General features: G+C 32.1%; 1 protein-coding gene across 2 annotated transcripts in view; it reads right to left on the bottom strand.

The window, feature by feature from the left end:
- gpp (DOT1 like histone lysine methyltransferase grappa) overlaps positions 1 to 15,406 on the bottom strand; it is an 81,061-nt gene that overhangs the window by 27,796 nt on the left and 37,859 nt on the right. For both annotated transcript variants that reach the window (XM_089096879.1, XM_089096880.1), the window contains exons 6-7: positions 10,890 to 11,171; positions 6,618 to 7,737 (exon numbers count right to left, since the gene is read on the bottom strand). In XM_089096879.1, the coding sequence (XP_088953005.1) occupies positions 6,618 to 7,737; positions 10,890 to 11,171 (1,402 nt within the window). The remainder of the gene's footprint in view (positions 1 to 6,617; positions 7,738 to 10,889; positions 11,172 to 15,406) is intronic.

Raw genomic sequence — 15,406 nt, 5'->3', positions numbered from 1 at the left:
ATATAAATTAGGAAAGCTGTCTTTCTGATCGCCAAGGTAAATTTTGAACTTGTTTTCAAGCAGGACGAGTCTATTGATATTTACTCTCAGGCGGAAGACCATGTCCTGTCAAAATCCAAAGGACTAATTATTGATGGCTCGAAAATTTTAGCCACAAAAAAAAATATTGAAAAGTTACAAAAGTATGTGCTTTATGGTGATGTTACCAGTTTACAAATTGCAGAAATATAAACCGAAATAATATATTTTTCAGGTTCTCTCATAAATCCTTTAACTGCAATTATGCTAGGTTTAAGCAAAGAAGGAGTTCTTCACCGAAACCGTTCAATCCTCATTTCCTGCAAAGTTGAGCTAAACAGAGAAATATTCTTGTATGGTATGTCCCTTTTTTTACAAGATTTATAAACCTAAGCCCCTACAATGCTCCACTTGTCTGTCCCACGGCCACAGAGAAAAACACTGCAAACAGTCCCATCCGTCTTGCCTTAAGTGCGGGAAAACAGGCCACGCAATTAGTGAAAGCCCTGTCAGACCCTTTCTGCAGAAATAGTAACCGTAAGGGACACACAGCCCTCCAAAAACAATCTTGCCCGGCTCACTAAAAGCGAGTCGTAATCCTTAGAACATCGGATAAAATGAACCTACCCTACTCAGTTGTAGCTGCAAGAATCCCTCGGCAGCTCACACCCCATCTGCCCAGTAGAAGCCAAGCAACAGTTGTTGTAGAAGATGCAAATACAGTATCATTTCCTAAAGAGGCAAACAATGTTCATACTCAAGGTATTAGTCAGGCCCCCCGTCCCTTACCTAAGTTTACTTCAACATCCTGCCCTCCAAAAGATTCATCCGAGAGTTGCCAAGAATGGCAAAGAATTGCAACATATCTCACAGTCAGTCACTTAATTGAGGTTAGTAATGAACCTGAGGAAACCAAAAATATTCTCAAGAAGAAAGTTATCACTAAACTCCTAGTTAATGACATCTTACAAACAGCTATAGCTCAACTATCTTCCATCAAAAAGGGCATAGATTCCACATCGAAGCTAGTTAAGCCTGTTGACTAGACTGCAAATCAAATCGGTGCCACTGTCCTAGTCAAAGGCAAGACATCTAAGAAAAAAACGGTAAACTTTCCATCCCAGTCTAAAATTACCACCAATGATAATTCGTCGGCTGAAGAAGAATTTCAATATTCAAATCAGGCAAATGATGAAACTCTGACCACAATGGATATTTAAATGTGTACTATGCAAGATTTTACGTTTCTCACGAATTTATCACTGTGCAATAATTTTGTTTTTAACTATTACGATGACCAAAATAATTTGCCCACCAACCCCTTAGCTAGCCCCGATAGCGACTTAAACCAAATTAACTGTGAATATCTCGACACTTTTGATTTTGTAAAAAATGTAAAACCTAAGCTAATGGAAGAGACCAAACTTAATGTAATTTACTTTAATATCAGAAGACTACGAGATAAGTGGACTAATTTTAAAGAGTTAATTTTAATTGACGGTTACTGCCCTTTTGACGTAATTGGAACAACAGAGACGTGGCTTTCAGAAATTGATGATACTAAGGAATTTTCCCTCCCTGGCTTTCAAGCTACTCATACTGAAAGACAAATAGCCAAGTCCACTGGTGGCATTTCTCCTTGCGTTCGGTCAAGTCTAAAATTCGCCAGGATAATAGACTGTGAATCCTTATTTTTGAAACCTATGAATAATAGATTCATTTATTCAGTAATTGTAGACATAAGTGTTGACGACAATTCTTTTATTTTTTTATTGTTTTATAAACCAGCCTCATTTCCGACACCTTTCTTTTGTAATCTGTTTAATGACTTTTCTAGTTTTATTAATTTACCACAAAAGAAGGCAATAGTTTTTGGGGACTTCAATTGTAATTTACTAAATGTTAGTAATAATAATGATTGTGATACCTTCTTTGAAACATTTACCTTAAGTGGTCTTCTTCCAACAATCCTTTTTCCTACTAGAGTTGATCCTATGAGGTCTACCACTACTGTAATTGATAACATTTTCGTGTCCACTTCCCATGGAAGCCAACTGTCCTCCATAGTACTATTCTCTGACGTATCCGACTACTTTCCGATATATTTCTCCCTACACTCCCTAACAACTGCTAAACCCTCCATAGCTAACACCTCTACGGCTAATAAAATATTTAACTCTGTAAATATAAGCGGGTTCACGGATCGTTTGAAATCCTTTGATTGGTCCAAGGTTTTGGATTGTAAGGATGTTAATTCAGCAACAAATGGTTTTACACAGGGACTGGGTGATCTTATCGGTTCAACCTTTCCAGTCCGTAAATCAAACCGAAAAACTATCCATATACGACCCTGGATGTCCAATAGCCTGATGTTCTCTTCATACCGTAAAAATGACCTATATAAGTTGGCTTGCAAAACCAGTAGCGTTATTGACCTAACTAACTATAAAAAATACAAAAACTTATATACCAAACTCGTCCGTGAAGCAAAAAAATTATTATTATTCAAAAATCTCTCACTGCAAAGGGAACTTACAAAAAATTTGGTTCACAATAAATGAAATTCTTTAAAAAAAAAAGGAATTCTAGATCAAGATCTTGATCTATATCGAGATCAATTCAAGATCTATACCTATTAGCCTTAGGGACATCAGTGGCAGATCAATTGACCCAATTTCAGTACCGGATGCTTTTAATAATTATTTCACCAATATTCCAAATGCTAACTCCTGTTCCCCCTTCGAGTCAGTACACCCTAGCAGGAATCCCAGATCCATGTTTTTCTCTCCAACTGATAGTAAAGAGGTGCTTCAAGTTATCAAATCTCTCTCTAATAGTAGTACACCTGACTTCTTTGGCATAAATAATAAGCTTCTTAGGACCGCATCTTCCTATGTTTGTAAGCCCACTGTGAACATAGAACGCCTGTCTTTGACTAGTAGAGTCTTTCCAAAAACATCTAAATAAGCAATTGTTATTGCGATTCATAAAAAAGGCGATCCATCTGAGATAACTAAGTATCGTCCAGTTTCACTTCTCCAAGTTATATCTCAAGTGTTACAGAAAATTATCTTCCGATGTATTTCTCCCTTCTTTCTGGGGATCAATCCTGCAGATTCGTTGATTTCTCCTCATCAATATGGCTTCCGTTCCAAATTTTTAACATTCCATGAATTAATCGACGCCATACAGCTTATATGTTCTCAGCTTGACGGTAAAAATACTGTATTGGGCTTATTTCTACATTTTTTTAAGGCCTTTGACATGGTTGATCACAGTTTTTTATTAAGTAAACTCAAGAACATAGGGATTCGTGGAATTTCTTTCTCATGGTTCGGCTCTTATCTCTCTGATAGAGTAAAGAGTGTGAGCCTGGGCGGCATGACCTCGCATCCCCTACCTGTCCGGAAGGGCGTCCCGCAGGGCTCTGTTCTTGGTCCAATACTTTTTGTCCTTTATATTAATGATTTGGTTACGGACCTGGGTTCATCAGTGACCTCAGTGCTTTTTGCTGAAGATAGCCACTTTTTCATCACCGGCCCTAATTTACCATCCGTCGTCACCTCTACTCAAATCCTTCTGAATAGAGTACATGAGTGGTGTCTCTTTAACTGCATGACCATTAACAGCAAGAAAAGTCAGGTTGTATTATTTCGAACCCCTTACAAAAAATGAAGCTCAGCAAGCACTTGGCCTAAAATATTCCACCAATCTCCTCCCGCAGGTCGAAGTTCCAAGTTTCTTGGTGTCCACATAGACTCTTCCCTATCATTTGCAACACATGTTTCCTACATCAGAGCCATAATCTTGCGACAGGTAAGTAGGCCTATGATTAATCGCGTGGATAATTTTCTTCCCCCCGATATACTTGTCACCCTTTATTACTCATTTATATACTCATAAATATCATATTGTAGATCGATTTGGGGTAACTCTTGTCCTTCAATTACTAATAAAATAGAATATATCCAAAACCTTACCGTCAAAGCGGTTTTTCGGCTTCCCTGACTATATCCCACCCAGGACTTGTACTCCGATTTTGGTATTATCCCTTTTGAACAAATCATTAAAAATTAAATCTATCCCTTGCATACTCCACTTACCATAAAAATCTTCCTCTCCAATTATTATCTTGTTTTAATTGTAATGATTCTGAAGACCTCTGTCTCCGTTCATCCAACCGTTCCTTTATTGTCCCCAAGTGTGTCTCTAGCTCCGCCCAGCGATCCCCCATTTATAAATCTATACTTCAATGGAATATAATACCCTCCAGTGTCGAGCTATCCACAACTTTTCGCACGCTGTATAACAATGTTACTAAACTTTGATATTATAATTTTCTAAATTTTTAATCAATGTGCTTTAATTTACCAGTGTTTTCTCTTTCTTTTTTCTATTTTTTCTTTTCTTCTTTCTTTTTCATTCTCAATTTTTGTTGTTATGGTCCTCAACAAGTTCGCTTCCAGGATCCTTATTATTATTGGTGTTATGTTTCATTTTTATTTGAATAAATTGATCGATTGAATTGATAAAGTTAAATGGCAGAATTTTATCAAAAAATTACGCAGAAACGGTTGGGAATGGAAAAACTACGACATCACTATAGAATTAAACGTAAATACTGTTCTATGAAAATTCTGAAGTTACAATTTTGAAGTTATATCATTTTGATAATTAATAATGATAATTCTGAAGTTATTATAATTCAAATTGTATCTATAAGACATAAAAAAGTTAAAACGCATACCTCTAAGTTAAAAAAAAAATAATAAAGACTTAAAACACTTAAACAGATAAAAAAAAATTAAAACTGTTTTAAAGTCTACACGACGATACGTCACTCGTTTAAATAACTATAATTTTAGATAAATACCATCTTTTCAGGTAGTCAACCTACATGAAATTTCCAGGATGATTTTTCCTATTTCTCTTGACACATCCAATTTAAAAATCTGCAATTCCACTGGAAGTAATTATTCAAAAATTTCTGTTTTTAATATATTTCAAACAAAAATATATTGTAGACAAAGCGGGGTATACAAAATACCTTGTTCTTGTGGTAAATTTTACGTGAAAAGTACACATCCAAATATAAAAAAAGATTTCAACAATATGAAAATGCAATAGGTTTTTCTCTTAAATATAATAAAAAGCCAGAAACTTTTGAATCAGCATTCATAGAGCATTTGTTTGACCTTCTCTACCATAGTATACCTTTTGATCAAATGAAAATAATTGACACTTCTATTGGACTTTTACAAAGTTTCCGAGAAATATTAGAAATTAAAAAAATATCTATGGGGGTTTATTAGTGTTTATGCAGATGAATGGGAATATAGATTAATCCGATTTACAATAACTTAATTAAGGGACATGTCAAAATCCAGGGACGTATCCAGGGGGGTTACCCGGTTTAACCCCCCCCCCTCCGAAATTTTTGTCTGACTCGTAAAAACGTAACAAAAATGAATATAAACACATTTTGTATGTGTTTTTTTTTAGTTTTTTTCGTGTACCCCCCCCCCCCCCCGAATTTTTGTTTTTAGTAAAACCCACTCCGAAAAAAAATCCTGGATAACTTGAAAAAAAATTTTGGATAACTGGAAAAAAAATCTTGTCAAAATCTAAAATAACTTAAACATTAACATGATGTATAATTGTCCCCATACAAGTGTCAACGTTATAAGCAAAAGTCAAGATGAAATCAATACTGGAAAGTCAATTTACCTCAGTTATATTAGCAAACAAAAAAAATCCATTTAATATACATAAGCTTTCTTGACCATTGTCCATTTATAATCTTAGATCTCCTCCATAGTTCATTATATCCTAACCTTTTACATTCAATTATAGGTCGTAAGATTTTTTTTTTAAAATAAATAACCTGTTTCACATATAGTTAATTATAAATGTTTGAACCTAGGGCATATGTAAAATTTTTATATAAATATATTATTTCATTTTTGCTCGATTTTCATTACCAAAGTCAAACTGTACCAAAGACAACCTAATTTATCCTTCTGTTGAGCATGTTCATGTTATTTGAATGGTGATATTAGAAGTGAGATATGAGTTTTGCTTATTGTTTTTGTATTCCTTTTCTTTATATGTTTTGTTTAATTTACTTCAATTTTTTTTTCCTTTCGTTGATAAAGGCTTCCAGGCGTGAAGTCAAAATATTCAGATTTCTTTATTATTTAAAGTTTTTCTGCTTTTCGCTTAGTTTTGTTCATTGTTGCTAAATTCTGTAATTCAATTCCTGATTTTTCCTAATATTTCTAAAATATTTAAGTTTTCATTTAACTAGTTCAAACTGTCAAATTTTATTATCTTCATATCAGATTTCATATCTAAATAAATTTTAAACTAAATATAAATTAAAAATTAAAGTTGGAAAATGTTTATAGAATAGGCTCGCAATCCAAACAAATTTTTAATGTTCTTTTACCAAATAGGAAGGCTTTTAAATTTTAAAATGTTGATATTAAACCTGAGGATACTCAAGCAAAATAAAATTAGTGTCAAAACTATTAATCTCGACATTCACACTCTTACTTCACAAGCTGAAAAAAAAAAGAATAACTTAACCTAATTATTACCTTGAGATCGGAGAGTAGGTAGCAGTTGGATAAATAAGAGACTGAGATGCTGCCACCTTAAAACTATCACTTTGAGAACTATCACCAGCTAATGACTTTTGAATCTCATTATTAACTATGTCACCAACAGTTTGTAAACAGGCTCCACCCTCTAACAGCAACGTATTCCTCTTCTTCGGCAAGACGTTAGTCTTCTTCTCCTGAAGACGGCGAGTATCTGCACCGATCTCCAATTTAGGGTGAGCATTTTGAAAACACTGAGTGATAATTGTGCTGATACGATCATTTATATCAAACTTAGGGGCTGGTGTATATCTTTCTTCTTCTTCTTTCTTTTTAGCTAATGCTTCTTGTCTCTTCATTTCTTCATGTCGTTTCACTTCTTCTCTTCGTTTCTCTTCCTGTTGTCTCGCTTGTTCTTCCTGCTGCCTTGCCAATTCTACCTGTCTTGCTAATTCCTCTCGTCTTAATTTCTCCTGTATTCTCCTTTTTTCTTCCGCAAAAGCTATCTCCTGCTGTAATGTTATCACTTCATCATTTAGTCCTTTTGTTTTCTCCTCTAATTCTTTTTTCCTACTAAATTCAGCTACAAGTTTTAAGAAGGCCTCCTCCTTTTGTTTTCTATCTTCAAGCAATTTTGCTTCCTCAACTGCATTTTTTTTCTGCAGTTCCTCTACTTCTTCAGATAATTTATCAACTTCTATGAATACATTTTGTATTTTTTCCTTAAGTATTTGTCCACTTAAAATAATTTTCGTTGACTGATCCTTCAACTCGGAAGGACAACTAATATCCCCAAGTCCTAGCTCCTTCAGTCTCAATTTAAGAAACATCACAGTATTCACTTTCAACTTAGCTATTTCCTTCAAAAGCCAGGTGTTTTTCTGTCTTAGCGCATCACCTTTTTTCATTTCATCGTCGATTGATTTTTGAATCTCTTCTTTAAATTGTGGGTCCTTGAATCGCTCTATCATGGCTATAAATTGAACTCGCTGATTCTCAAGGAAGACTTGAAGAGCGTGTGAGTACCCGTTTTGAGGCGGATGGGGTACTTCAAAAGCAGGCACAGAATAGATGTCCCTAATAACTTGCTCAACAGTCCCAGGAGCAAGGTTACGATCTGTAAGAAAACATATAAGATAAAAATTAGGTTTTGATAAAATACAATCATATTATAAAAACAAAGAAGCATAATTTTCAATGAAAGCAAAATATTTTTAGGAATAAATTATGGATGTATTAAACATCCATTATTTCGAACCAATTTTGATCAGTTCGCTTCGAAAGTCGATCCTTGCTTGTAAAGAATATTTTCGGTATGCTTCCACTTCTAAGGCTAAGTTCTAATGAATTTTCGCAGGCAAATAACAATCAAACGACGTCGTTAAATAGACTATAGACATTTCAAAAATAAGACATTTGGCTGTTTACAAAGAAATGAATACAGAGGTTTTTTTTTACTTGATCACATTTTTTAAGCTTATTTTGATCTATTTATTTTAAACGCATTTTGGTGGGCAGCAGAAATTAATTTTTATTGGGTGACATATAAGCCGCCGACTGTCAAAATTAAGCGTTACTCCGGTCAGACCCTAATTTAAATCTTGTTTCTTAATTCAGTTCAAATCTCTTAATCAAAAATTCTCACTTAATGGCCTTAATAAAAAAATGTTTGTTCAAACTTTTTAATCAAAACTATTTTGGTTTAAAAAGTAATGACTTGAATATTGTGCTGGTTTAATTTCATTTTGACTCAAGAAAGATTTGAAACTTCCGTTTAAACTTCCATCGATATGAAAACTTCGAATCCAAGTTTACAAAGAAGTTTAGCACAAAACTTGGGTCAGCACGTTCAGATTAAAATTCAGATTTTAATCATCCATAAGCATATTTTGAAGCTTGGTTTGGTTCGAAGTCCTCATTCATATGAGGAAAAAATAAAATAAATATTAAAAAAAAAAAATATATATATATAAAATAAAACAGATGAAAAATTTCCAAAGAACATGCTAAAAATCAAGAGAACAATCGAGAGAGACAACATACATAACAACAATAATCTAGATTCAAAAAGTCTTAATTTTAATTTGAACTTGAAACACAAGAAAAGTAAAATGAATAGCATAAATTTATTTAGAACATAAAACAGTTTTCAGTTTATACTTATATGTGTAGGCGGTAGGGGGGAACGTTATAATAAGAAAAAATTACCCATTAAGCAATACAATTTCTAAGAATATAATCCAATTAGAAGATGATATTAATAATATTAGAAGATGAATGGTGCGGCAATTTGCTATTCAATTAAATAAACAAATCATTTAATTTATAGCTTACACCTCATTTTTATCGAGAGAAAAGAACATCCTTAATTGGTATCTTAACTACAAAAAAATAGGGAAATACAGATTGAAATTAAAACAATTTCAAAAAATTGAATGCTTCATATTCATCAGAAAGAGTAGTCCATCTGAAACTACCATAATCCAAAAATCCCAATTTCAAATAATAGTCCCAGTTTTGATTCCTTGTAAGCACGGAATACCGAGGACATCAAAATAAAAGCCTTTTCTGGCCCCTCGACCCATCTTAGGTCTATTCATACCTGAAAACCACAATTTTCAAAGATTTTTTTTTTTATCTATTTCAAATTTATTTATGTTCTTAGGAGTTAGAGTTTGAATTAGATACTTTATTTAATATACTTAAAAATACAAAAAACATTAACCCCCAACAGAGAGCAGAGCTCGTAAGGTTGTGTGTGTAAATAATGTGACATAAACAAAACAAAACATGTCGTCATAACTTTACTGTTGACAGTATCTTACTGTTGTCACGTTGAAAAGCGAAAACAAATAAGCCAAACTAATCAGCTAAATTTGACAACGCGGTTTGTCCGTAAAATTGTAAGCATTAACAGTATGCTTATTCCCAAAGACCTTTAAAGCGTCAGAGGAAAGCTAATACTTCTTAAGTTGTTCGCTGCCATATGTTTTAGCTTATTCTTTGCTGATTTTAAGTCCAAGTTTGTTTTTTTTTAATTTGGGGCCCTCTACAACCACAAAATGCTTAACTTGACATGGAGGTTATTTCCACTAAAAATTGCGGTTTTTTCTAGTTTTTAAGAGAAGTATGGCTGTGTAAGCGTTTACTTAGCCAATTCAAACAATAAAATTTAATTTTAGCAGTCTTTGGTATTGGAAGCATAACATAATATTTTTCCAACGGATCTCATCTACAAAATTTATGCATTTCTCTGTAATTACTCCTACCTGAGTCTCAATCCCAAAGCTCTATACTACACAATTGACTCAGTTTTTTTATTTAAATGAAAACTTCCCGCAATCTAAATAAAAACTTTATCTAAAACTTTGTAAATACCATTTCCTTTACCACATACCACTTCAGACCGTGGACTTCACAACAATATACCTTATACTGTACTGAATATCAAATAGACCGAATATCAAATGAAATGTACTGAATATCAAATGATAAAAAAACATTTTAAGATATCCTAGCTTAAGTCTGTTTTCTTTACAAAAGTTTGTTTTTATAATGAGAGAAATGAAAAAATGCGGGTTCTAACCTACTGCACTTGCAGTTTGGGTGTCCAAATAAACTTTTTTATTTAAAAAATGACCCATTTCTTTTTTTCTGTCTGGCTCAATAATTTTTTTTTTTTTTAATGACAGGTTCATTTTTTTTTTCCCGATCCGGAGGTTCCGGTTATTAGTTGACAAATAAACGAAGCTTAAATTCTTAATAATAAGCAGAAAAGTTTTCTCTGCTGACTTTAGAATGAAGGTTTTTTTTTTCTGTTTAGTTGATTTTCTTTTCTTTTTTAAGTGAAAGGGGCCTTTTTCCTGCTGAATCTGACTATTTAACTTTTATTCATTTCAAAGTGATCAATTCATTTCAGAGTAACAAAAAAAAAATATATTTGGGAATATCTTTGAAAAACAGAACACCCCAAAAATCGTAATAATTAAGTTACTTTTGAGCAATAACCCAAACCTTAAATGCTCACGATAAAATAAAATTGAAAAAGAATTATTTTAGTGATATTTTGGAACTTGAAGCCCCTACAGGCAGCCCTCCCTATACCAAGATCATTCACACTTCAATTTTTAACATTTTGATTCATAAGGAATAGGAGAGCAAACTTTTTGGATAAAAGTCATTTTTGAGACAAATGAGAGTATTTATTGCTAAGTATTTATATTTGATAAAAAATTAAACACTAGAATTAAGTGTAATTGAAATATTTACCCTTGCTCATGAGACTACTAAGAGTGAAAGAGTTGAGAACATCAAGGCCACCAATAGTTGGCACTTTTCGAATTGGACGGAGGATAGGTTTACGGCCACGGCGCCCTCTTTGACGAGGTTGTGGCATTCGACTCACTGTCCCGTTTAGAGGGTGGTTCGTCGCAGGCTGTGGATAGGCCCTGCCCCTTTTCCGCTTAGAGCCACGTGGTGTATAGCTATCATCATCTTCATCTTCAGAAAAACTATCTTGCACAAATCCAGTTCGGTCAATCGCCCAGTCACCTAAGGAAATAGAATATTAACCGAATGATATCCAACTACTAGACTCCAATTATTAATGGCAATGCATAGATGGTGCAGTGGCAATGCATTCAGGCACTGACAGGGGGAATTCTTCTATCAGATTTGAAGACATCTAAAGACATAGTCAGATTTAAAGACTCATGTTACTTCTTCAGAAACGTAACATGCAAGAGCTAAGAAAAATGAAAATGAAATTTTTTAAACCCCACTTTTTCAACTTTTCCAGAAACTGTGAAAAATGAAAAAACAATTTTTTAGACTCTAATTTCAACTTTTCCAGAAGCTATGAGAAATAAAAAAGCAATTTTTTAGACTCCATTTTTTAAACTATTCCAGAAGCTATGAAAAATGAAAAACAATTTTTTTAAATTTCATTTTTTTAACTTTTCCAGAAGCTATGAAACTTGAAAAAGCAATTTTTTAGACTCCAGTTTTTCAACTTTTCCAGAAAGAAAACTTTTCTAGAAAATCTTATTCTTTTCCCTTTCTCCTTACCTACTTACAAGATACTCGTATGCTAAATCCCAAAAACTTATTTTTTTTTTTCGAGGGGCATCTTGTAATTCGGGAAGAAATTAAATTCGTGTCTGCTTTATCTTTGAAAAAAAAAAAAAAAAATCCTGAAACAAGATATGGGCCGCCAATGGTGCCTCGAAGACCGTCGTTATTCATGTACAAATTCACCAAAATACTAAAAATTCTTTCTATTTGTGAGAATTCTCGGTAAATTGCATTTTCTTTTTTTTTACTTGACGCATCAAGAATTTCTGAAAAATTCTGAATGATGACTTTCATGCATGTCATCTTAAGTCACTTAGACAAATTTCAATTCAATCAAGACTCATTTAACCATTCCAAACCGTTTAGCCATTCCTAATCCTGACAATTTTATGTAAGGTGTGTTTCTGTTCAAGCTTCATCTGTGATGCAAACTGATCACTTTTAAGTCGTACTCAAGAGGTTGAACGAATAAATGCGTTTTGTACCTTATATACAGCTTATCCTTCTTTTGTTTTGTTTACGTTACGTATGTTTATGTTTTGTATATACTTATGTTTGTTATATTTATGTATATATGGCTTAATTTAAATATTTGTAAAGAGTAAAAAATCGAAAATCGCTCAATTTTTTTTCTTAAATCGCTTTCCTGTTGCAGTTCTATTTTCCTTCTCCATTCTTTATGTGGATCTTCACTCTACAAGATTAGATTCACCTTTAAATGAACTGAACATTACATCTTATTAAGAAATGGGTCTGATGATCTTGGTCCTTGTTTGTAAACAAATATTTCTGTAGAATTCTATTTCTAAGGTTAAGTTCTGAAGGAAGGTTTCTAAGGTTAGAAACCTATTTCTAAGGTTAAGTCCTTTTGGTGTACATGTAACATTTGGAATTTTGATGCTAGTTTGCAGTAAGAACTGCGTTTGAACGGACGCCCAACCAGTCACAATGAGTAATTTTATAGACAATATTGAGGAAAAAAATTGTTTATTCAGGAAGGAAGGATTTGTAGCTTGAGACGTTACTGATAGACTTGATCCACCCGATACTCCACAAATATTCTAGGAAGATATTTTCGGTCAGAAAGCCCAGCATATTTCAAGCTAGGCAAGTCCTTACTCAAAGCAGCTGACGTTTGAAAGTAAAGAGGAATGATTCCTCAACTTTTAAATGAGAAGAGCAAGACCAATATCTTCAGCAAAAAAAGGTATATTTCTTTTTTCTTTAGAACCTAACCAATATCTTCAGCAAAAAAAGTATATTTCTTTTTCTTTAGAACCTAACCAACATCTTCAGCAAAAAAAGGTATATTTCTTTTTTCTTTAGAACCTAACCAATATCTTCAGCAAAAAAAGTACATTTCATTTTTCTTTAGAACCTAACCAATATCTTCAGCAAAAAAAAGGTACATTTCTTTTTTCTTTAGAACCTAACCAATATTTTAAGCAAAAAAAAGTACGTTTCTTTTTTCTTTAGAACCTAACCAATATCTTCAGCAAAAAAAGGTACATTTCTTTTTCTTTAGAACCTAACCAATATTTTCAGCAAAAAAAGGTACATTTCTTTTTTCTTTAGAACCTAACCAATATCTTCAGCAAAAAAAGGTACATTTCTTTTTTCTTTAGAACCTAACCAATATCTTCAGCAAAAAAAGGTACATTTCTTTTTTCTTTAGAACCTAACCAATATCTTCAGCAAAAAAAGTAAATTTCATTTTTCTTTAGAACCTAACCAATATCTTCAGCAAAAAAAGGTATATTTCTTTTTTCTTTAGAACCTAACCAATATCTTCAGCAAAAAAAGGTATATTTCTTTTTCTTTAGAACCTAACCAATATCTTCAGCAAAAAAAGGTATATTTCTTTTTTCTTTAGAACCTAACCAATATCTTCAGCAAAAAAAGGTATATTTCTTTTTCTTTAGAACCTAACCAATATCTTCAGCAAAAAAAGGTATATTTCTTTTTCTTTAGAACCTAACCAATATCTTCAGCAAAAAAAGGTATATTTCTTTTTCTTTAGAACCTAACCAATATCTTCAGCAAAAAAGGTATATTTCTTTTTTCTTTAGAACCTAACCAATATCTTCAGCAAAAAAAGGTATATTTCTTTTTTCTTTAGAACCTAACCAATATCTTCAGCAAAAAAAAGGTATATTTCTTTTTTATTTAGAACCTAACCAATATCTTCAGCAAAAAAATGTATGTTTCTTTTTTCTTTAGAACCTAACCAATATCTTCATCAAAAAAAAGGTATATTTCTTTTTTCTTTAGAACCTAACCAACATTTTCAGCAAAAAAATGTACATTTCTTTTTTCTTTAGAACCTAACCAATATCTTCAGCAAAAAAAGGTACATTTCTTTTTTCTTTAGAACCTAACCAACATATTCAGCAAAAAAATGTATATTTCTTTTTTCTTTATAACCTAACCAACATCTTCAGCAAAAAAAGGTATATTTCTTTTTTCTTTAGAACCTAACCAATATCTTCAGCAAAAAAAGGTATATTTCTTTTTTCTTTAGAACCTAACCAACATCTTCAGCAAAAAAAGGTATATTTCTTTTTTCTTTAGAACCTAACCAATATCTTCAGCAAAAAAAGGTATATTTCTTTTTTCTTTAGAACCTAACCAACAAATTCAGCAAAAAAAGGTATATTTCTTTTTTATTTATAACATATCCAATAACTTCAGCAAAAAAAGTAAATTTCATTTTTCTTTAGAACCTAACCAATATCTTCATCAAAAAAAAGGTACATTTATTTTTTCTTTAGAAACTAACCAATATTTTCAGCAAAAAAAAGTACGTTTCTTTTTTCTTTAGAACCTAACCAATATCTTCAGCAAAAAAACGTACATTTCATTTTTCTTTAGAACCTAACCAATATTTTCAGCAAAAAAAAGTACGTTTCTTTTTTCTTTAGAACCTAACCAATCTCTTCAGCAAAAAAAAGGTATATTTCTTTTTTCTTTAGAAACTAACCAATATCTTCAGCAAAAAAAGGTACATTTCTCTTTTCTTTAGAACCTAACCAAAATCTTCAGCAAAAAAAGGTATATTTCTTTTTTCTTTAGAACCTAACCAATATCTTCAGCAAAAAAAGGTATATTTCTTTTTTCTTTAGAACCTAACCAATATCTTCAGCAAAAAAAGTACATTTCATTTTTCTTTAGAACCTAAACAATATCTTCAGCAAAAAAAAGGTACATTTCTTTTTTATTTAGAACCTAACCAATATTTTCAGCAAAAAAAAGTACGTTTCTTTTTTATTTAGAACCTAACCAATATCTTCAGCAAAAAAAGGTACATTTCTTTTTTCTTTAGAACCTAACCAATATTTTCAGCAAAAAAAAGTAAGTTTCTTTTTTCTTTAGAACCTAACCAATATCTTCAGCAAAAAAAGGTACATTTCTTTTTTCTTTAGAACCTAACCAATATTTTCAGCAAAAAAAAGTACGTTTCTTTTTTTCTTTAGAACCTAACCAATATCTTCAGCAAAAAAAGGTACATTTCTTTTTTCTTTAGAACCTAACCAATAATTTCAGCAAAAAAAATTACTTTTCTTTTTTCTTTAGAACCTAACCAATATCTTCAGCAAAAAAAGGTACATTCCTTTTTTCTTTAGAACCTAACCAATATATTCAGCAAAAAAAAGTACTTTTCTTTTTTCTTTAGAAACTAACCAATATCTTCAGCAAAAAAATGTACATTTCTT

Source organism: Artemia sp. Qi Xiang Cuo, chromosome 11 (genome assembly GCF_049724085.1).
Source record: "Artemia sp. Qi Xiang Cuo chromosome 11, ASM4972408v1, whole genome shotgun sequence".
Taxonomy (NCBI): domain Eukaryota; kingdom Metazoa; phylum Arthropoda; class Branchiopoda; order Anostraca; family Artemiidae; genus Artemia; species Artemia sp. Qi Xiang Cuo.
This window is presented reverse-complemented; position numbering and strand designations above follow the sequence as displayed.